Consider the following 24,113-nt stretch of genomic DNA (forward strand, 5'->3'; position numbering starts at 1 on the left):
CACAGGAATGAAATAAATTGTAAAATATACTCTAATAGAAAGCTGTTATTTTAAATATAAAAAAGTCACAATATTACTGTTTTTGCTGTACTTTAGATCAAATATATGCAGTCTTGTTGAGCAGAAGATTTAAAAAAAAATTTAAATTAAAAAAACTTTTGACTGGTTGTGTGTTTTAGTTATTCATGTATGTATTTATATATGTATTTATTTATTTTATGGTAAAGAACAGTATGTCACAGTAACTGTGAACAGAACACAACTTAATGTTCCTTTAACAAAAAAAAAAAACAGACTGCTTACATAACCTCGACTAACTTTCCACTGCAGTTTCTGTATTTATATATTTATTTATACATTTTCCAAAACGTATTCGCACGCTGACGTCATAGTTCACAAATCTTGACGCGTTTTGCTAGCTGCGCGTTTCCGCCGCGTCCAGTACGTCAACCTCCCCCCTACAGCTAATTCACAAAAGACTCGCCGCCGTGCCGAGCGCTCTGATTGGCCGAGGCCGGAGCCACAGGAAGCGGCGGAGGGCTCGCTGATTGGCTGCCATTCTCTTTGTGTGCGGGCAGCTGGCGTCTGGGCTGCATTTTGAATGGTCTCGTATTGGAAGGCGAAGGTGTCCATGGGCAGCACAGCAACAAAGGAGCCAGGATGGTGTTAGTGCACGTCGGATATCTGGTTCTTCCCGTCTTCGGTTCGGTCAGAAGTAGAGGTAATTGCGGCTTCTTTACTGTCGCGTCTTTTTTCGTGTGCGTTCGGTCACTTCGTTGAACGCGCAGATGTGATCAAAGGCTGCTGGCCTGGCGGAGCGTCGCGTATTTTGCTACACAAACACGGAGCGATTTGCTCCATGGCGTAACATTTAATAAAACACCCATTATATATATACACCAGATGGAGAGTGTTTAAATCATAATGGATAATTCGCTATTGGGTAACAATTTTGAAAACGCGTAACGCGTACCACGTTCTCTCGCGTCATCCTTTGTGTCAGAAGCCATATGTGTTTAATATAGAGATAACGCTAACGTTACGCATATACATATATTTGTCTTGTGTACTGCTTCTCATTGGGGCGCGTCAAACTTCTTGTTACAAGCTTTCAGCGCGTTGTTGCGACGAACCCGAACCTTTATGTTATAAAGCTACAAAGTCGCGCGTTTGCAGCGTCGACAGCTTTGCCAGCGTTTTTGGCTCGTTGCGGTGTAGATAACGCGTTACGATCCGTTAAATTCCCTCACATCCGTTCCGCCGTGTGCGGTTTTGTTTATGAATAATTAAACATGGCTTCAGCAGTCAGGGTGCTGATGGGCAGCTGCAGTGCCACGAAATATCCTCAGCTGAACCTGCTTACAATTTCAGCCTTTACAAGACGAATGCATGAGAAATTGCAGCGTTTTAATATCAAATCATCGAGTGCAGCTCGAAATGTGTTTTTAATGCTGCTGTAATGGAGGAAAAAAACACCTGGATGTTAAATCCCACCTTAGCCAGCCATGTCTGGACTGGAAAAAAGGTGCACCCATGTACAGTATCTGTGCACGTCAATAATAATAATTGCAGGAATGCACAATTTTTAGCCGGTTACATCATAATTGTTCCATGTTATGCATTTTATAGCCATGCTCTACTAGATGCATTTGTAAAATGTGCAATTTTAATGCATTTTGTTGACAACAACAGAAAAGATGCATTTGTAAATGTAAAATTATATAATGATAATCTTAATATTAGATGCATTTCCAATAAGCATCAATGTTGCACCAGCATCTATATTTAAAATATGTGCAAATAAATAATATAGTAGTATATGCGTTGTACTGTCACCAGCAGAAAAACAAATGCCTTAATATGTGTTTGCATTTGTGCAATAATAAATAACAAAAATAGTAATAGGAGATGCATTTTGTAGCTCTGCTACACCAGAATCTGTATATAAAATGTTTAATTAAATATGGTAGTATATACATTTTACTGTAACCAGCAGAAGAGCGATGCATTGATATATGTGCAATAATAATAATGATAATATAGTTATAATTTAAAGTGCATTTTGTAGCCATGCTGCACCAGCATCTGTATTTAAAATGTGTGCAATTAAATAGTATAATAATATATGCAATTTACTGTCACCCATTAGCAGCAGCAAAAAACATGTGCATTGATAATGCAAATGCATTAATGTGTATATAAAATGTTTTTAATTAAATATAGTAATATATGCATTTTACTGTAACCAGATGAAGAGCAATGCATCAATATATTTGTGCAATAATAATAGTATAGTAGTTTGAGGTTTTTTTAGCCATGCTGCACCACCATTTGTATTTAAAATATGTGCAGTTAAATAATATAATATATAAATTTTACTGTCACCCATTAACACCTGCATAAAAACAAATGCATCAGTATTAGAAATGTTTTTAAAATGCATGCAATTTTAATATTAGTAAATGTTTACTGTCACTAGCAAAAAAAATGCATTGACACAAGAAATGCATATATAAAAGAAATATGCTAGAAATTAAAGAAATGCACAAACATGAAAAATATGCATATAAAATTTGTGCCATTAATATAATATATGATTTATACAGTCACCAGGAAAAAAAACAAATGCGTCGATACCTGAAATATGTATATAAAATGTGTGCAATTAAATATAGTAGTATATATTCATTTTACTATAACCAGCAGAAGAGCAATGCATCAATATATTTGTGCAATAGTAATAATAATACAGTAATTTTCTAGCCATGCTGCACCTGCATCTGAAATTAAAATGTTGGCAATTAAATAATATAATAGTATATGATTTTTACTATCACCAGGAGAAAAACAAATGCATTGATACCTGAAATATGTATATAAAATGTGTGAAATTAAATATAGTACTGTATGCATTTAACTATATATAACTACTATATATATTACTAACTATATTAACTACACTTGAGGTGCATTTTATAGCCATGCTGCACCAGCATTTGTTTAAAATGTGTGCAATTAAATATAATATATAAATTTTACTGTCACCCTTTAGCACCAGCAGAAAAACAAATGCATCAGTATCAGAAATATGTATTGAAATAGTGCAATTTTAATATATTAGTATTACTGGCACCAGCAAAAAAACTAATGCATTGATACAAGAAATGCATATATAAAATGTGTGCAATTAAATATAGTAGTATATGCATTTTACTGTAACCAGCAGACAAGCAATGCATCAAAATATTTGTGCAATAGTAATAATAATATAGTCATTTGAGATGCATTTTGTCGCCATGCTGCACCAGCATCTGTACTTAATATGTAGAGAAACAAATGCATCAATACCTGAAATATGTATATAAAATGTGTGCAATTAAATATTATCAGAAAAACAAATATGCGACGTGAAATACGTGTATAAAAATGTGTAATATGGTATATGCATTTAACTGTCACACGTTAGCACCAACAGACAACCGAATGCATTGATGTATGTGTGCAATTGTGCAGTAATAATAGTAATAATTGTAGGTGCATTTTGTAGCCATGCTGTAGCACCGACGGTTTCATTGATTGTGCTTGTATTTGTTTCTATTTTTTTCCTTGTTCCATAGTCTGGGGGCTGATTCTACATACCGCATTTTTTTCAGAGCTCTGTTCCCTTCCATTGTGTATCTAACGATCACCCGCCGCTGCTGTGCTATAGCCTCTGCCTGCCCTGCATCTAGCTGTGTTGTGACTCCCTCTTCTCATTCCCTCTCTTTCCATCTGAAGACGACATTACAAACAAACTCTCACTCATCCAGTATATCCTCTCCTGTGTAACCGACTGCAGAATAACACTCTCTCTTCTCTAGAAGAATCCTCTTGTCTTCTTATTTTTTTAAATGGTCATTGTTGCTTTGACAAAAAAAATAACAACTCATTGTAGCATTTAGCTTTTTTACGACTGTCATTGTGATTTGTCCCATTCTCAGTGTGGATAGACCAACATTTTTGCTGTAAATTTCTGTCAAGTGGATGCATTGGCCTCTCACTCGATCATAGCCGGGCTTGATCGACCCCTAAACACTGTCTCTGTCTTGTCTTTGGGGAAGGTGCGCTGTGCCGGTGGGGTTTGCGCTCGGAAACTTACCGGAGAAGCTTGACGTTCATTTTTCTTTTCTAATTATGTATGTACAGTTGGGATCGATAATATCTCACTCACTCTGTGGGGTTCGCCTCCCTAGGGGGACCCGTTAATGATTTAATCAAATGAAATCTATACCATCTTAAAGGAATAGTTTGCATAAAAGGAATATCTTTCAATATTTACTCTCCTTTGTGTCGTTCAAGGTCCATATGCTGTTATATGTTTTGTGGAAAACATGGGAAAAAAATCATTTAAATACATTTATAATCTTTGTAGTGCTGGGCGACCATTAATTGCATTCAAAATTGCACAAAAAGTGTTCATAATATATACGTGTACTGTGTATATTTATTAGAAAATGTGTATAGATTTAAGAAAAATTGTATCTTTATATTTTAAATATTTATATACATGTATACATATAATATAATAACATATTTTCACTTTATATATACATAATAAATACTCACAGTACACGCATATTATAAAGAAACTTATTTTGGATAAGATTAATCATTGTCCAGCACTAAAAAATTTTAATATTTTGAATTTGCTTTTAAAACAATTATTTTATAAAATATTAGAATATTGCTATTTAGATTTAATTTGATGTCATTTTAGTGCTTCTAAACTTAATTTCAGTTATTTGCCAAAGCAACATTTCTCATTTTAATATAGTGTATGTTTTTCATCTAATATTAATATTTGATTTGATTTCAGCTTTTTCAACTAACAAAAATGGTTTTAATAGTTTGTTAACATTAATAACCCTGGATTAAATGACTCATGCACATATTTCAAGTTGATGATGTCTTACTGTACAAGTAGTGCTGTCAAACAATCAACCGCGATTAATCGCATCCAAAATAAGTTTTTGTTTGCATAATATATCTTCGGTACTGTCTATATATATATATAGCTTATATAAATACACACGTGCACATATATATTTAAATATTTATATTAAAACATTTATTTATATGAGTTATAGTATAAATATATACTGTATGCATATTTATATATACATAATAAATATACACATATATATTATGTGAACAAAAACTTTTATATTGCATACGATTAATCATGATTAATCATTTCAAAGCACTACTTATTTGAGAAATATAACATTTAAGTTATTATTCACTTATTTTTTAAAAATCTCATTTGCATTCAGTGGTTTTGCAGGCCAAAAATGCAAGTGGTTCTTACAGCTGAATGTAAGTGAGCTTTTAGTCACTAAGATGGCTGTTCAAGCAAGACAGCTGTTGCAAAGATATGAGAAGTCTTGTTTTGAGTTGCATGGAAAAATAACAGCATATGGGTATGGAATGACGGAAGAGTGAGTGGCTTAATATATAAAGTCAAGTGTATATAGCACTTTTTTCCCCACAGTATTATCTTCAAAGGAAGTAGATACTGAGCTTTATTAATCTTTAAAGACTCACACATGGAAACCATAGAAATGCTGCTATTTCAAGACTGTTATGGTTGTCATAAAGCACTTTTTAGAAGAGCATACTTGTCACGTGTGAAATATTAAGCTGTTTTTCATGACTATTTGATAGCTAAAGCAATACTTCTACCACAAATGAAAATTTGATAAAAAAATATATATATAAAAGTACTCTCCCTCAGGCCATCCAAGATGTAAATGAGTTTGTTTCTTCTTCAGATTTGGAGAAATGTAGCATTTCATCACTTGCTCACCAGTGGATCCTATGGAGTCTATGGGTGCCGTCAGAATGAGAGTCCGAACAGCTGATAAAAACATCACAGTAATCCACACCACTCTATTTCATCAGTTAACATCTTGAAAAACCAAAAACTGCATGTTTGTAAGAAACAAATCCATCATATTTTGTCTTTAAAGAGTCTTCTATCCATAATATTGCTTACTTCAGTGAAAAAGACATCTTGTCTGAATCAGGAGAGAAATATGCACAGATCTAACATTGTTTACATGTGGAAGCAGTCCAAAACTGTTCTGAACAAATGCAGTGTGAAGTCAAAGGTTTTCATGCACCTTGCAGAATCTGCAAAATGTTAATTATTTTGCCAAAATAAAAGGGATCATACAAAATGCACGTTACTTTTTTTTTTGTACTGAGCTGAATATATTTCACATGAAAGATGTTTACATATAGTCCACAAGAGAAAATAATTATTGAATTTATAAAAAATTACCCTGTTCAAAAGTTTACATACACTTGATTCCTAATGCTGTGCTGTTACCTGAATGATCCACAGCAGGGTTTTTTTTTTTTTTTTTTTTTTTTTTTTTTTAGTAATAGTTGTTAATGAGTCCCTTGTTGGTCCTGAACAGTTAAACTGTTCTTCAGAAAAGTCCTTCAGGTCCCACAAATTCTTTGGTTTTTCAGCATTTTTGTGTATTTGAACCCTTTCCAACAATGACTATATGATTTTGAGATCCATCTTTTCACACTGAGGACAACTGAGGGACTCATATGCAACTATTACAGAAGGTTCAAACACTAACTGATGCTTCAGAAAGGAAAAATTATGTATGCAAATAATTTACTTATTTGACTAAATATATTTTATTCATTTAGTACTGCCCTTCAGAAGCTACAGAAGATACTTAAATGTTCTCCAGAAGACAAAATAAGTCAAATAAACCCTAATCTTCACATTCAAAAAGGCTCTTAATGCATTGTTTCCTTCTGAAGCGTCAGTGAGTGTTTGAACCTTCTGTAATAGTTGCATATGAGTTCCTCAGTTGTGAACAGATGGATCTCAAAATCATCCAGTCATTGATGGAAAGGGTTCAAATACACAAAAATGCTGAAAAACCAAAGAATTTGTAGGACCTGAAGGACTTTTCTGAAGAACAGCAGGCAGTTTAACCATTTCATTTTAGTATGATCCCTCTTATTTTGGTAAAGTCATTAACATTTTGCAGATTCTGCAACTTTGGACTTCAACTAAGTAAATGTACAATTTAAATTTTGATGTGAGGACAACAAGGAATGGGCTTTTTCACTGGAGGAAGCATTATTATGGATTATGGACTTGTATTTTGGCCAAAGCATTGTTTTAAATCAAACACGTCTTGATTTGTTTCTTACAAACACACATCTTTTGGCTTCTCAAGATGTTAACCGATTGACTGGAGTGGTGTGGATTACTTGTGGCTTACTGTGATTTTTTTTTTTATCAGCACTTTGGAGACTCATTCTGACGGCACCCATTCACTGCAGAGGATTTGTTGGTGAGCAAGTGATGCAATGCTGTATTTCTCCAAACAAACTCATCTACATCTTGGATGTCCTGAGGGTGAGGACATTTTCAGCAAATGTTTATTTTTCGCTAGGAAAAGCCATCTGTCTTCAGTTGGGAGGTAATAAAATGAGCCTGAAGAAACCAGAACAAGTATCTAAGCGGTAGTATAGAGCTCTTGACTGGCACAGCCCACCGCCCGCCACTCAAACCGACCCTCATCCATTTGATTTCCCCACGCTGCTATGCCAGCATCAGCCTAGCGCTGTGCGAGCACCAATGTCATCCACTTTACAGGGATCACTAGAACTGCACTGTAGAAGTCCTCCTAGTATCGAAATGTCTCTATTTCTTTGGTTGTGGTTTTCTCTCTGCCTTCTGTTCCTGTACTAGGCTGTAATGCATGACCATGTTTATTATTTTCCTCTTGATTTTTTTGATTGTTTTGGAACATTGAACAGCAAACTCCAATGTATCTTTGTGTAGACATGTCCTGCTGTACTGACGTGTTGTAGCATACACATCTTCCCATTGGATGCTGCTTCTGTTATGTTTAACTTTATGGAGCATGGTTGGGCCTTGCCTTCGCTCTTTATTTGCATGGAATTATTATTATTATTATTATTACTATTATTATTATTATTATGATCACACAATTCCACTCATACTAATATTTTTCAATAAAGACTGTAGATTTTCCCCTAACCCTCAGTGTGCTCTCTGCTGATTTTCATGTGTCGTTCCCTCAAACCCCTCCCACTCCACTCTAAGGCCTCTTTGGCCCCTCCCTCGAGTCATCTCTCAGCTCCTCCCACTTGCCAGAGTGAATCATGGGAATGTGCACTCACAAATATGGAGGCAAAGTAGTCACTTCAAGTCTCACATTCATCTGCATCTCACTATCTGACCTCTTGCATTAGCGTATCTCTCCTTCGTTCTCATAGTTTCTTCTGGAGAAACGAGTTTTGAGTAAAAATCTATGTGTAAAATCAACATGAAGTCAATTTTTCACAGAAAAATCTTTTCGATTTTGGAAATACATTGCCGTTCAAAAGTCAGTGAGATTTTCATCATATTTCTTTTAAGAAATGAATACTTTTATTCAGCTAGGATGCATTAAATTGATCAAAAGTGACTTTTTTTTTTTGAAGACATTTGTGACCCTGGACCACAAACCAGTCATAAGGGTCAAATTTTTGAGGTTTATACATCTGAAAGCTGAATAAATAAGCTTTCCATTGAGATATGGTTTGTTAGGATATGACAATATTTGGTGGAGATACAACTAATTGGATATCTGAGAGTGAAAAAAATCTAAATACTTTATAGTTGTCCAAATGAAGTGCTTAACAATGCACATTACTAATCAATAATCAAGTTTTGATATTTATGGTAGGAAATTTGCAAAATATCTTCATGGAACATAATCTTTACTTAATATCCTAATGATTTTTGACAACAGAAAAAAAAAAAAACTATAATTTTGACTTGAATACGATGTATTTTTAGCTATTACTACAAATCTACTCTTTCTGCTTATGACTGGTTTTGTGGTCCAGGGTCACATTTGTGTTACAAAAGATTTTTATTTCAAAAAAAAATGCTGTTTTGAAACTGTTTTTCAACAATAAATCCTAAAAAAAAAATAGTTTTCAGAAAAATATGAAGCAGCATGACTGCTTTTAATAATAATAATCAATGCTTTATGTTTTGAGCAGTAAATCACCAATGACTTCTGAAGAATCATGGAGTAATGATGTTGAAAATTCATCTTTGCATCACAGGAATTAATTACATTTTACAATATATGAATTTTTAATGCATTTTTCACCAAATAAATGCAGACTTGGTAAGCAGAAGAGACTTCTTACCAACCCAAAACTTTTGAATGGTCAAATACATCAAATTATGAAATTTAAGGTGGTCGAATGGTACCTAAGATTTAATATAATTAACGTTAGCTAAATCTAATGATGTAATGTAATGTTTAATGGTTTGAACGAATGATCAATCATAAACTTGTATCGTCTCTTAAAGAATAAAAATTTCCTGATAATTTAGTCACCCTTCATGTTATCCAAGATATTCATGTCTGTCTGTCTTCAGTCACAAAGAAATTAAGTTGTTGTTTTTGAGGAAAACATTCCAGGATTTTTCTCCATATAGTGGACTTCAATGGTGCTCAACAGATTGAAGGTTACAAATGCTGCTTTAAAGGGCTCCAAACAATCCCAGGCAAGAAATAAGTGTCTTATCGAGTGAAATGATTGGTAATTTTGTTAATATTTATACACTTTATTTATTTTTTTTTAACCACAAATGCCAGTCTTGTCTAGCTCTGCGATGCACATGCATTCTCTTTGATCTCCGGTTCAAGACGGTTAGTGTATAACTCCAATTTCATTTTCCTACTTCAACTTTAAAATCGTCCTACATCGCTGTTTTACCTTTTTTTTGTGAAGGGAGATTGATCTTCTTTGCACATTCACTTTGTGGCACTTCTGCAGTGATGTAGGGTGATTTTGAAGTTGGAGGGGAAAATAAGATGGGAGTTTTTCAACATACCCTAACTGTCTTGAACCGAAGTTCACATAGTATGCATGCACATCGCAAGAGCTAAATGAGATGAACCTTTGAGGTTAAAAAGTATAAAAATGATACATTTTTCGAGAAATAGGCTGATCATTTCACTAGATGAGACGCTTATTCCTCGGGTGGCATCGTTTGGAGCCTTTTGAAGCTGCATTTTTAACCTTTAATTTGTTGAGCACCATTGAAGTCCACTATATGCAGAAAAGTCCTGACATGTTTTCCTTAAACTTAATTTTTTTGCAAACATCTTGGATGACATTGGGGTGAGTAAATTATCAGGAAATTGTTATTTTGGTAGTGGAGTAATCCTAACACACAGAAAATTGATCTGTTCAGATAATTTGCATGATATTAATTATGCAAAAAGCTTATGGTTCTAGAACATTCAGGGTAAAACGGTCCAAATAAATGTAGATTAGTAATTAGTTAAAAGGATCATGGGATAGAATGTATTTAAGGTTAAAGGTGCCATGAGGGCAGGATAAAACGCATCTGAATGAGGTTTAATCTCAATTCATTAAGCTCTGCTGCTTGACCTTCAGGTGATGACCTTTATTTCTAATGATGGAGGTCAGACGGTTTTCAGTCAATGAATTTCATAATCTCAGATATAGGAGTTCATGGTTTGCTAGAGACTCACAACGTGGATGATGATTATTCACTGATCAATATTTTAGCCTTGGTTTGTGAGGGAAGTGGAGGAACAGGATCATTAGAATTCAGAGCGCGTGAACTGCACGCTCCGTACGTTTCTGCTGAACTGAGAGTTTTGCTTGAATTTCTGGAGCCCTGGGGAATATTTCCTGCTGAGAAAATCGCCGGTTTCTCCTCTGTTCTGTTCTCCAAAGGCGCCGTGAAATGAGACTATAACGATTCCGTATCAACAGTTTCTGCACTTTTGCACTCGGAAAATTCCATCTTCTCCTCCAAACACGAGCGCGTTTTCTTGTACCCCACAAGGCCAGAGACTTCAGAGCATTATTAAATCTTTCTCATGACCTTTTCCAACATGATTTCGTCCTCACGTTCACCTCAGAAAAAAAAAATGCAGTTTGAAACCAAGTTTCCTACAAAATACAGCTAGAAATGAGCAATGCTGAAAATTCTAAATAAAGACTTTAAAGTGTATTAAAGTTGCAATGGAAATATATTAATGAAAGTCAATGGGGTCCAAAGTAGTTTAGACCCAAAATATCTTCTTTTTTTTTTCTTTTTTTTTTTTGTGGGTTTAGAACAACATGATGGCATCGTTTTAATTTTTGGGTAAACTATTCCTTTAAGCCACAGGTCAGATTCATGTTTTTTTGCCATTTACATTGACCAATAATGTTACACTCTTTATTCTACAGTTCAGAAATGCAGATGTATATACTTTATCTGTTATATATAATTTACATTGCATTTCTGTGGAACGAACTTCAGTACTTAAGGAGGGTTAACTTTCTGTATTTTAAGATAGGATACAAGAAATTTTAAAGAAATGTGATGCTAGACCAGCTGTATGCATGTGAATGTATTTACAGTACTGTTCAAAAGTTTAGGTACAATAAAATATATTTTCAAAGAAAATTATATTTTTATTCAGCAAGGATGCACTAAATTGATCATAAATTACAGATTTTTTTACTTTAAATAAATGCTGTTCATCTTGAAAACTTAATGTAAAATGTTTAATAAGCAGCAAATCAGCATATTAGAATGATTTCTGAAGGATTATGTGATACTGAAGACTGGAGTAATTATGCTGAAAATTCAGATTTATGTCAAAAGAATAAATTTAATTTGAAGTTAAATTCATTTAGAAAACAGTTATTTTAAGTTATAATTATAGTTCACAATTTTGACTGATTTTACTGTATTTTTTGATTTGAATAAATGCAGTCTTGGTGAGTATAAGAGACTTCTTTGAGAAACTTTTTAAAAATCTTACAGACCCTAAACTTTTGAACAGTAGTGCATGTATAGCCATTCTAGTTTTCTGTACATTTAATTGCAATTTTACAGTTTAACAGATATCTGACTGCAAAACAACACATTCAAGTTTTTTCAAAAATCTGATTAATAACATTTTATAAAGGTTTTATGGCGTCACTAAAGCAGAAAAATGTTAGGAACTAGTTAATTTTTAAACTTACAGTGTGTGGTTCACATGTTCCCTACATTTTGGGGGGAAAATATTCCCACAAAGATCAAAATACCCTAAATGTTTTAATCTTTTTGGTCCCCATAAGAAAATCATCTTCAAAATCATACAAAAGATCCAGCAGGTTTTCTGTGAGGGTCATGTTTAGGGTTAGCAGATAGAATATGTGACCCAGGACTACAAAACCAATCATATTTTTTTTCTGAAAGCTGAATAAATAAGCTTTCCATTGATGTATGGTTTGTTAGGATAGGACAACATTTGGCCGAGACACAACTTTTGAAAATCTGCAATCTGGAGTGTGCAAAAAAAAAAAAAAAAAAAGTTTAAAGTTGTCCAAATGAAGTTCTTCATATCACTAATCAAAAATTAGGTTTTGATATATTTACAGTAAGAAATTTACAAAATATGTTCATGGAACATGATCTTTACCTATTATCCTAATGATTTTTTGGCATAAAATTTGCTAATTTTAGTTTAAACAATGTATTTTTGGTTATTGCTACAAATATACCCGTGCTACATGACCAGGGTCACATATACAGTTTGAACAGTGTAAAAATCATTATGCATGTGGAAAGTCTCCATAAAACATGGAATCCCAATGTGTGTGTGAGAGAGAGAAAGCCGGACAGCTGAACGGCTGAAATAGAACTTTGAGGAGCAGCTGTCAAACAGTCCTTTCCTCCCCCTCCATTTCTCTCTCCTTCCCCTCCCCCTCCTCAATCCCATCAATCCCTCCCCCTCTGTGTGTCCCTGAAACCCCCCACCCCTCCATCTGTCTGTGTTATGTCCGTCACTGAATCCGTGTGACTGCTGAATCAGCTGTGGCCACTCTCATAAACACCTGTCATTGGGGCCAATACACCTTATTTTGCAATATGGAACCAAGTTATTTTCTGTGAAATGAATGAGCAAGACTTCCGCTTTATTAGCCACTATAAGCTAGACAAAAAAAGTTGGAAAAATAACAAAGTGCAGTAAACGGTACAGCAGTTTGCACTACACAGCGTGATGATAAATGATTTCATTACTTAACCGTTGTGCGACCTTATGGACATTTTGTCCATTTCAGTTTTGTTTTTTGTTTTAAGTGTGTCTGTGTTAATGCCAACTGCATAAATCTTGGCTCAGGTGTGTATTTTTATTGAAATTTTAATATTTCACCCTCATTTCTTTCAAAAAATCTATTTTACCCTCCGTACAAAAAATACCTTAAGGACAAAAATGTCCACATTGAAACTGCATTTTTTTTAACCCAGGGCCATTTGACTATAAAATGATGCAATATTTGCTAATAGGCATTCATTCTATCGGCAAGGCTTAAAATTTTTAATTTTTACCATTTTTTTTTACTAGATTGTGCCGTTTTTTCAAATTTGGCATATAAAAGAAATACTCACTTTTTTGTGTTTTCTGCTTATGCATATTATAGTCTATTATAGAGTCAATTGGAAAAATAATGCAGCTATAATTGTGTGGGTATGTTGGTAAGGATGTCAGAGTGTGGTTTGCATGTGTTTACTGAAAATTTTATGGGTGTAATTAGTTTGAAAGAAATTATATTGTACTGGCAATTAAAAATCCCACTCCATGTGTATGAGTCGCACCCTTGAAAACCATGTGAAAACTAGGAATAAGGTCAAAGAAGGTTAATGAGCTTTGAGGATTTTTCTTTTTCACCCAAACACACCTTTTAATCCTTGATTGCACTTTTTCATTTGTTATTGTTTTTGTACAGAGATAAAAGGTGAGCTTGAATTTGATGTAGAAGTTCAGAAGCCCCTAAACACATGGTTTTTGTTTTCACCACAAGAAAATGCTGATTGTGGAGTCTGGTAGATTTTATACAAAGTTTGAGTGTTCGCACAGCCCAGACAGGTGTTCACAAAGCAAAACCTAGACATATTTGGTGCTTGAGGGCTTGGTCATTTCATTGCTTGCGAGATGAAGAGACGTTACTCAGCAGAGGAAGCTCTGGAGCTAGTGTTGCCCACTGACAGTCAGCATTATGTAAAGAAACCAGCTTTTAAAGCATTACAATTCTGAAAATGAATGAACGTTTGGTAATTATGAATAGAAGAGATGCTGATAAAAAACAACAGTCAGTGAAAGTGGGAAAAAAAATTAATATATAGCATTTCTATGACAGTTTTTTGACATGGCCTTTTTTGTCCATAATGGCCAGAAGTGTTCGTTTTTTTATATATATATATATATATATGCCTCGAAATGAATGTTGTTGTTCTTCACTGACACACCCAAGAAGCTAATAAGCAAAGAAAAAAATTGTGCTTATTTAGTATATGGAAATTAACTACTATTTTTCATTTTTTCATTAAAAAAACACCTGTGGCATTATGTAAACAAACCAGCATTTAAAGGGTTAAAATTCTGAAAATTAATGAATGTTTGGTATCTATGGATAGAAGAACAGATGCTGGTTAAAAAATCGACATCAGTGAAAGTGGCAAACAATATTAATAAATCATATTTTTATGACAGTTTTTGGACGTGGACATTTTTGTCCATTTTGCACCTATGTGTAACTTTTTTTTTTTTAACGCACAAGGGTTAATACCTTTATTAGAAATTGTGTGATGATAAATACCAGATTGCAATATCAAGCCGCATAACAGACTGTTTTTGTATGGAAGCCAATTTCTGCCATGTAAGGAAAAAAATACTTTGGGAAAGTCAAAATTTTGAGTTTAAAAGTCATAGTTAAGTTGAAATGTCAATTACGACGTACTAAATCATAATTATGAGATAAATCAATATTATGACATACTAAGTCGAAATGGACAAGTAGAAATTATGAGTTTAAAAAGTCATTTTTTATAATAATGAAATCTAAATTATGCTATAAAATGCATAATTATGAGATAAACAGTTAAAATTACAGGCAAACAAATGTTTTTATCTCATAATTGACTTAGTATCTCATCCTTTTGACTTTTAAAGTTAATTTCAACCTCTGAAGTCATAATTTCTACTTTTTATGTCATAATTTTGACTTGTAATTGACTTGGTATGTCATAACTTTGACTTTTTATCTCATAATATTTTTGTCTCATAATTTTGCCTTTTTATTTCATAATTTTGATTTAGTATGTCAGAATTTTGACTTTTTATCTCATAATTATGACTTGCTAGGCCATAACTTTGACTCGGTATGTCATAACTTTGACTTTTTATCTCATAGTTATGTTTTTGTCTCATAATTTTTACTTTTTAGTTCATAATTTTGATTTAGTATTTCATAACTTTGACTTTTTATCTAATAATTATGTTTTTGTCTCATAATGTTGCCTTTTTATTTCATAGTTTTGATTTAGTATGTCATAATTTTGACTTTTTATCTCATAATTATGACTTGCGAGGCCATATCTTTAACTCAGTATGTCATAATTGTTTTTGTCTCTAATTTTAACTTTCTAGTTCATAATTTTGATTTAGTATGTCATACTTTTTGCTTTTTATCTCATAATTATGACTTGCTAGGTCATAACTTCGACTTAGTATGTCATAACTTTGACTTTTTATCTCATAATTATGTTTTTGTCTCATAATTGATGTTTTATTTCATGGTTTTAACCTAGTATGTCATAATTTTGACTTTTCTCATAATTATGACTTGCTAGGTCATAACTTTGACTTTATGTCATTACATGAACTTTTGATTTCATAATTTTGACTTAGTGTGTCATAATTTCAACTATTTAATAATTAGGTCTAAGTTTAAATCTAGAAATTATGACATACTAAGTTTAAATTTTTAATAAAAGTTTTCAAAATGATAAATTACTAATTAAAAATGGACAAGTAGTAATTATGAGATGAAAAGTAATTTTATGGTTTTTGAATAAAATGAATTATGCAATAAAAAGACATCATTATGAGATCAAAAGTTTAAAATTATGACATACTAAGTTGAAATTCTAAGTTTATGAGATACTAAAAAAATCAATAAATAAATCATTTTGATTTAGAATGTCAATTTCAACTTTTTATCTCAACTGATTTTTATGATTAAAAATTGAACTGAGGATTTCAACTTATGTCATGACTGTCATAATTTCTCATAATCATGATAATCATAATTAAGTCATGACTTTGACTTTTAAAGTCAATTTCGACCTCTAAAGTCATCATTTCTACTATTTGTTTCACAATTTTGATGTGTAATTATGATTTTCTGGGTCATAATTTTGACTTTGTATGACATAACTTTGACATTTTATCTCGTAATTGTTTTTGTCTCATAATTTTGTTTTGCTAGGTCATAACTTTGACTTGTTATGCCATAACATTCTTTTTATCTCATAATTTTGACTTAGTGTGTCAAAATGACAAAACTTTTGACAAAGCGTGTCTTACTGTGTCAAAATTTCAGCTTTTATCCCATAATTAGAATTTATGTAAAATTTCGACTGGGTATGTCATAATTTTGACTCATCTCATTATCGTGATAATCATAATTAAGTCATGACTTTGACTTTTAAAATCAATTTCAACCTCTAAAACCATTATTTTCCTTTTTTTTTGTCACAATTTTGACTTATGACTTGCTAGGTCATAATTTTGACCTGGTATGTCATAACTTTGACTTTTTATCTCATAATTGTTTTTGTCTTATAATTTTGACTTAATATGTCATAATTTCGAATTTTCTCCTAATTATGACTTTCTATGTCATAACTTTGACTTGGTATGTCATAACATTATCATGTCATATGTCATAATTAAACATTTTTATCTCATAATTAGAATTTGTCAATTTTGACTTCTAAACTCATAACTATTACATTGAAAGCCGTAATTCTGATTTATAAACATGACAGCGGAAGTCTCGCATTTCAAATTAATTGGCCGTTCTTGCTCTTACGTTAAAAATAAGATGGATACATTTCATCTTAAACGAGTTCTCCAGCCTGACACAGTTAGGTCCAGTATATCTCCCCTCAAAGAAAACACGGCTAATCCTGAGTGAATGGGATCAGTTAGATCCATGGTAATCCAGATAAAGAACGAGTCCTACCTGCCGTAACGCGCGACGTTAGATCCAGCAGGTGTCACGGCGTAAGAATCGTCACCTGGCTTCAGTTAAATAAAGAACAGGTAATATTTTCTAATGCAGGACATCCATCAGAACGACTTCTGGTTCTGCTTTATGTCTCGCTGCTAAGATAATACACTGCATCACTTACAAACATTTACCGTGGTAAATTGCCATAGTAACTCCAGATATTACATCTACTGTAAAAAATGTACATGTTGAATTTGAATATGTTACATTTAAATGTTACATTTAGAATTGTAAATTTAGCTTTTAGAAATATTTACTGTTATCTATTTTAGTTTTTATGCTTTAACAATACCATTATTTTTTGTTTTATATATCTTTTATATTAATTATTTTCATGTTTTATTGATGGCTAAAATTTATTATTTAACTATTTAAAAAATGCATGCTTGTTTCATGAATAAGGCTGAATACGTGAAACTTAATATACAGTTTAAAAAGTCAATGACTGCCACATAACCTCATCATGTTAGGTGAATGGCATCCAGTTATTTTGCATGTTGCACAGAGTATGCTATTCTGGACAGTCTTTTTGACGTGTTGTCATTGATCTCTGATGGGTTGTGTGGACTTTGTCTGATTGCTTGTCCCGTACAGGAGCACATTTTAGCAGGCACCAGCATAGTCATGCTACCTCCTGCCGGCATTTTCACCTGGCTGCTACGGCAACACCGCTGCCTGCTGAGTTCCCGCCCCCTCCCCTCGCCCCGCCTCAGTACCAGGAAGTCCCGCCCCCTTTCCTACCTCAGGCCTTACAGCAGCAATACCTCATCCAGCAACAGCTACTGCAGCGCAGGTACAAAACACACATGTGCACACATACACTTGTGCAAAAATGTCATCTTTCTGTAAGATAAAATACACAATAAGGAGAAACACACAAAACAATTGATGTTGCATCTCTATAGACGCACACAGGAGCGAGTCCCACTGAACACGCATCGGTTACGCCCAGGATATGAATATGCTCCGCCCCTCCACGTCCCTCAGCCAATCCCACAGCAGCCCAGATACCTGGCAGAAGGCACTGACTGGTGAGTTCTGCAAACGCACATGCAAACAAAGCAGCAGCATATCGAGGCTCATTTCCAGCATCAAATAGGTAATTTTGCTTATAATTGTAATTTCCTTACAATTGCAAGAATTCTGAGTTTAAATCTCACAGTTTTGACCTTTTTCCTCAGAATTCCAGGTTTTCATGTTGCAAGTTTGCATTTTTTCCCTCAGAATTCTAAGTTTACATCTCACAATTCAGATTTTTTTTTTAGAATTCTTAATTACATCTTGTGATTTTTATTGTTTGTTTGTTTGTTTTTGTTTTGTTTTGTTTCTTTTTCTCTCAGAATTATGAGTTTAGATCTTGCAATTTAGACTTTTTTCCTCGGAATTCTCAGTTTACATCTTGCAATTTAGACTTTTTTCCTCTCGGAATTATGAGTTTACATCCTGCAATTTAGACTTTTTTCCTCTCGGAATTCTGAGTTTACATCTTACAATTTAGACTTTTTTCCTCTCGGAATTATGAGTTTACATCCTGCAATTTAGACTTTTTTCCTCGGAATTCTCAGTTTACATCTTGCAATTTAGACTTTTTTCCTCTCAGAATTCTGAGTTTACATCTTGCAATTTAGACTTTTTTTCCTCTCGGAATTCTGAGTTTACATCTTGCAATTTAGACTTTTTTCCTCTCGGAATTCTCAGTTTACATCTTGCAATTTAGACTTTTTTCCTCTCGGAATTCTGAGTTTACATCTTACAATTTAGACTTTTTTCCCTCTCTGAATTCAGAGTTTACAGCTCACAATTGTTACTTTTTATCTCAGAATTCTGAGTTTACACCTTACAATTCTGACTTTTTTCATAATTCATAGTTTAAATCTCACAATTTTGACCTTTTCTCTCTTCATTCTAAGTTTACATCTTGCAGTTCAGACTTCTTTTTTTTCTGGAAATTTTCAGTTTGCATCTTTGAATTCTGAGAGAAAAATATTAACAATTGTGAGCTTTAAACTCTTTACGTGTATTGTTACTTTTTTTCTCTGAATTCTAAATTTACATCTCACAATTCTGACTTTTTTCAGAATTCTTAGTATGAATCTCACAATTTTGACCTTTTCCGTCAGAATTCTGAGTTTACAGCTCACAATTTTTTTATTTTTTTCCCCCCTTGGAATTCTATGTTTAAATCTCACAATTCAGACTTTTCCAGGATTCTAATAATTTTGCAATTTAGACTTTTTCTCTGGAAATTACGGTGGCCGACAGAGGCCAACGCGCTGCAAACAAGAAAACACATGCAAACAGAAAAAACGACAACAAATTAAGAAAACATCTTCATCCGTTTGACAACACAGGCGCTGCAAATCCTCGCAACGCAAACACAAATACGGAAACACGCTGCAAATTCTCACAACACAACCAAACTCAGTAACATGCTGCGAACACACGAAGGTGCTGCAAACTAACAAACGCGCTGCATATAGATCGGTCCACAACGGAAATGTTTCAGGGGGACCTCAAAAAGTGACGAACTCATCTGGGACCTTATTATTTATATCACTATATTACCTGATTATTTATATCACTATCACCTTTAAATGATACTATACTATCACTAAAAGGTGATAGTTCACCGATAACACCTCTGCTCTGACCAACAGCCACTGAACAAATAATCAGGTCCCAGATAGGTTCGTCACTTTTTGAGGTCCCCCTGAAACATTTCCGTTGTGGACCGATCTGTATGCAGCGCGTTTGTTAGTTTGCAGCGCCCTCGTGTGTTTGCAGCGCGTTTCTGAGTTTGGTTGTGTTGTGAGAATTGGCAGCGCGTTTCCGTATTTGTGTTTGCGTTGCGAGGATTTGCAGCGCCTGTGTTGTCAAACGGATGAAGATGTTTTCTTAATTTGTTGTCGTTTTTTCTGTTTGCATGTGTTTTCTTAAGTTTGCAGCGCGTTGGCCTCTGTCGGCCACCGTAGGAAATTCTCAAATTGCATCTTTAAATTTTGAGAGAGTAAAAAAAAGTCTAAATTGCAAGATGTAAACTCAGAATCCTGTAAGAAAAATTCTGAATTGAGAGATGTAAACCAAGAGTTTCAAGAAAAAAAAAGAATAAATTGCGAGCTGTAAAATCATAATTCTGAAAGAAAAAAGTTTGCATCCAGGATTTTTTTTCTCTCAGAATTCAGTTTACAGCTCACAATTAATACTCATTTTCTCAGAATTCTAAGTTTACATGTTGCAAGTTTTACTTATATTTTTCTCCCAGAATTCTGAGTTTACATCTTGCAATTTAGACTTTTTTACTCTCGGAATTCTGAGTTTACATCTTACAGTTTAGACTTTTTTCCTCTCAGAATTCTGAGTTTACATCTCGCAATTTAGACTTTTTTCCTCTTGGAATTCTGAGTTTACATCTCGCAATTTAGACTTTTTTTTCCTCTCGGAATTCTGAGTTTACATCTCGCAATTTAGACTTTTTTCCTCTCGGAATTCTGAGTTTACATCTTACAGTTTAGACTTTTTTCCTCTCAGAATTCTGAGTTTACATCTCGCAATTTAGACTTTTTTCCTCTCGGAATTCTGAGTTTACATCTCGCAATTTAGACTTTTTTCCTCGGAATTCTGAGTTTACATCTCGCAATTTAGACTTTTTTTTCCTCTCGGAATTCTGAGTTTACATCTCGCAATTTAGACTTTTTTTTCCTCTCGGAATTCTGAGTTTACATCTCGCAATTTAGACTTTTTTCCTCGGAATTCTGAGTTTACATCTCGCAATTTAGACTTTTTTTTCCTCTCGGAATTCTGAGTTTACATCTCGCAATTTAGACTTTTTTCCTCGGAATTCTGAGTTTACATCTTACAGTTTAGACTTTTTTCCTCTCAGAGTTCTGAGTTTACATCTCGCAATTTAGACTTTTTTCCTCTTGGAATTCTGAGTTTACATCTCGCAATTTAGACTTTTTTCCTCGGAATTCTGAGTTTACATCTCGCAATTTAGACTTTTTTACTCTCGGAATTCTGAGTTTACATCTTACAGTTTAGACTTTTTTCCTCTCAGAATTCTGAGTTTACATCTCGCAATTTAGACTTTTTTCCTCTTGGAATTCTGAGTTTACATCTCGCAATTTAGACTTTTTTTTCCTCTCGGAATTCTGAGTTTACATCTCGCAATTTAGACTTTTTTCCTCTCGGAATTCTGAGTTTACATCTTACAGTTTAGACTTTTTTCCTCTCAGAATTCTGAGTTTACATCTCGCAATTTAGACTTTTTTCCTCTCGGAATTCTGAGTTTACATCTCGCAATTTAGACTTTTTTCCTCGGAATTCTGAGTTTACATCTCGCAATTTAGACTTTTTTTTCCTCTCGGAATTCTGAGTTTACATCTCGCAATTTAGACTTTTTTTTCCTCTCGGAATTCTGAGTTTACATCTCGCAATTTAGACTTTTTTCCTCGGAATTCTGAGTTTACATCTCGCAATTTAGACTTTTTTTTCCTCTCGGAATTCTGAGTTTACATCTCGCAATTTAGACTTTTTTCCTCGGAATTCTGAGTTTACATCTTACAGTTTAGACTTTTTTCCTCTCAGAGTTCTGAGTTTACATCTCGCAATTTAGACTTTTTTCCTCTTGGAATTCTGAGTTTACATCTCGCAATTTAGACTTTTTTCCTCGGAATTCTGAGTTTACATCTCGCAATTTAGACTTTTTTTTCCTCTCGGAATTCTGAGTTTACATCTCGCAATTTAGACTTTTCCTCTCGGAATTCTGAGTTTACATCTCGCAATTTAGACTTTTTTCCTCTCGGAATTCTGAGTTTACATCTCGCAATTTAGACTTTTTTCCTCTCGGAATTCTAAGTTTACATCTTGCAATTTAGACTTTTTTTCCTCTCGGAATTCTCAGTTTACATCTCGCAATTTAGACTTTTTTCCTGTCGGAATTCTAAGTTTACATCTCGCAATTTAGACTTTTTTTCCTCTCGGAATTCTGAGTTTACATCTCACAGTTTAGACTTTTTTCCTCTCGGAATTCTGAGTTTACATCTTACAGTTTAGACTTTTTTCCTCTCGGAATTCTCAGTTTACATCTTGCAATTTAGACTTTTTTCCTCTCTGAATTTTCAGTTTACATCTTGCAATTTAAACTTTTTTCTCTTAGAATTCTTAGTTTACATCTTAAAATTTTGGCCTTTTTCTTGGAATTCTGACTGTAAACATAATTGTTATTGCAACTTTTTTTATTGTCTGACATTTTTCTCGCAACTGTGAGTTAAAATCTTGCACGTCTGACTTTTTTTTCCCCAGATCGTGAGAAAAGTCACAATTGTCATTTTTAAAAATTCCTTGACATTTAGGATTGATCTTTATGGTCAAAAAGTTGAAAATAAATCCCTCACGTAATTCCCTGCAGCTGATTTGTTTTTATTAAATTGTTCTTAATAAAATCAATGTGTGTTTGTAGGGATCTGAGTGTGGATGCAGGTGTGCCTCATCAGTATCCTCTGCAGCAGATCCCTCAACCCTACCAGCATTACCTGGCCTCTCCCAGAATGCACCACCTCCCCAGGAACACCTCCTCCACCCAAGTGGTGAGTGTGTATATATACATAAATAACACATTAAAAGATTATTTTTTTCTAAGTGCAAGTGTGGTCTGCAGTTGTTTTAGTCATGTATGCACTGTTTTCTGTAGGTTGTCCATGAGATAAGGAATTATCCGTATCCACAGCTCCACCTGCTGGCACTGCAGAGCTTGAGTCCCAGCAGACACTCATCTGCTGTTCGGGAGAGCTATGAGGTAAAACACACAGCCAGATGAACACTAACACACATATCTTCATGCATTGCTCTATTTATAACTCTGTGTCTGTGATTCTGTTCAGGAGCTGCTACAGTTGGAGGATCGACTGGGAAGCGTCAGCCGAGGGGCCATTCAGACCACCATAGAGAGATTCACCTTCCCGCACAAATACAAAAAGGTACATACACACAATTTTTCACAATCACACTTTTATTTTCATGTCCAGCCAAGATTTATCTGCTCCTAACACACTTGTGTTTGTCTTTGTGTGTGTGTGTGTGTGTGTGTAGCGGAAGCCACTGGATTTAAAGTTATGTGAAAGTGAGGAAGAGTCGGATGTGGATGAGAAATGCACCATCTGCCTCTCCATGCTGGAGGATGGAGAAGATGTCAGGTAGTGTATAATACAGACAGATGAAACTATACACTGCCATTTAAAAGTGTGGTGTCAGCAAGATTTTGAAAATGTTCTTGAAAGAAGTCTCTTTGGATTTTTGAAATATTACCATTCAAAAAATATTTTCTGTGTGAATATATTTTAAAATGTAATTTATTCCTGTGATGAAAGCTGAATTTTCAGCATTATTACTCCAGTCTTCAGTGTCACATGATCCTTCAGAAATCATTCTAATATGTAGATTTTCTGATTATTATTAATGTTGAAATCAGTTGTGCTGCTTCATATTTTGTGGAAATGTACAACATTTATTTGAAAAATAAATCTTTTTTTGTCACATTTGATCAGTTTAATGCATCCATCCTGAAAAATCCATCCTGACAAAAATTTTACTGACCCCAAACTTTTAAACAAAGGGTTTCCCCGGAGGTTCAGGAGTTGATAAAGAGATAATAATTAACTGCATGAAAATGTGTTTTGTTAAAATATCAAAATATTAACCTCAAACTATTTAGACTGATATAAGTTTGCATCCTTAAACTACATTATAAATGCTAAAAAGTACCATCATTATTGTACGATTTCTATAAAATTAAATTTATTTATTAATAATTATTTATTTATTTATTTTATATATTCAGTGTTCCATTTTAGGTCAAGTAATTTTTTTCAGTCTTCTTTTTGTTTGTTGTTTTTTTTAAGCAGAAATCAGCCCAATAT

General features: G+C 33.7%; 1 protein-coding gene across 1 annotated transcript in view; it reads left to right on the forward strand.

Moving 5' to 3' along the window:
- The first annotated feature begins 619 nt into the window (after positions 1–619).
- The window catches only part of ark2ca (arkadia (RNF111) C-terminal like ring finger ubiquitin ligase 2Ca), a 29,733-nt gene continuing 6,239 nt past the window's right edge, over positions 620–24,113 (forward strand). The window contains exons 1-7 of the mRNA XM_073824646.1: positions 620–721; positions 17,794–17,992; positions 18,105–18,230; positions 22,658–22,784; positions 22,889–22,993; positions 23,079–23,174; positions 23,287–23,390. Coding sequence (XP_073680747.1) covers positions 661–721; positions 17,794–17,992; positions 18,105–18,230; positions 22,658–22,784; positions 22,889–22,993; positions 23,079–23,174; positions 23,287–23,390 — 818 coding nt within the window. The 5' untranslated portion in view covers positions 620–660. The remainder of the gene's footprint in view (positions 722–17,793; positions 17,993–18,104; positions 18,231–22,657; positions 22,785–22,888; positions 22,994–23,078; positions 23,175–23,286; positions 23,391–24,113) is intronic.

This window comes from Garra rufa, chromosome 19 (assembly GCF_049309525.1).
Source record: "Garra rufa chromosome 19, GarRuf1.0, whole genome shotgun sequence".
NCBI classification, from domain to species: domain Eukaryota; kingdom Metazoa; phylum Chordata; class Actinopteri; order Cypriniformes; family Cyprinidae; genus Garra; species Garra rufa.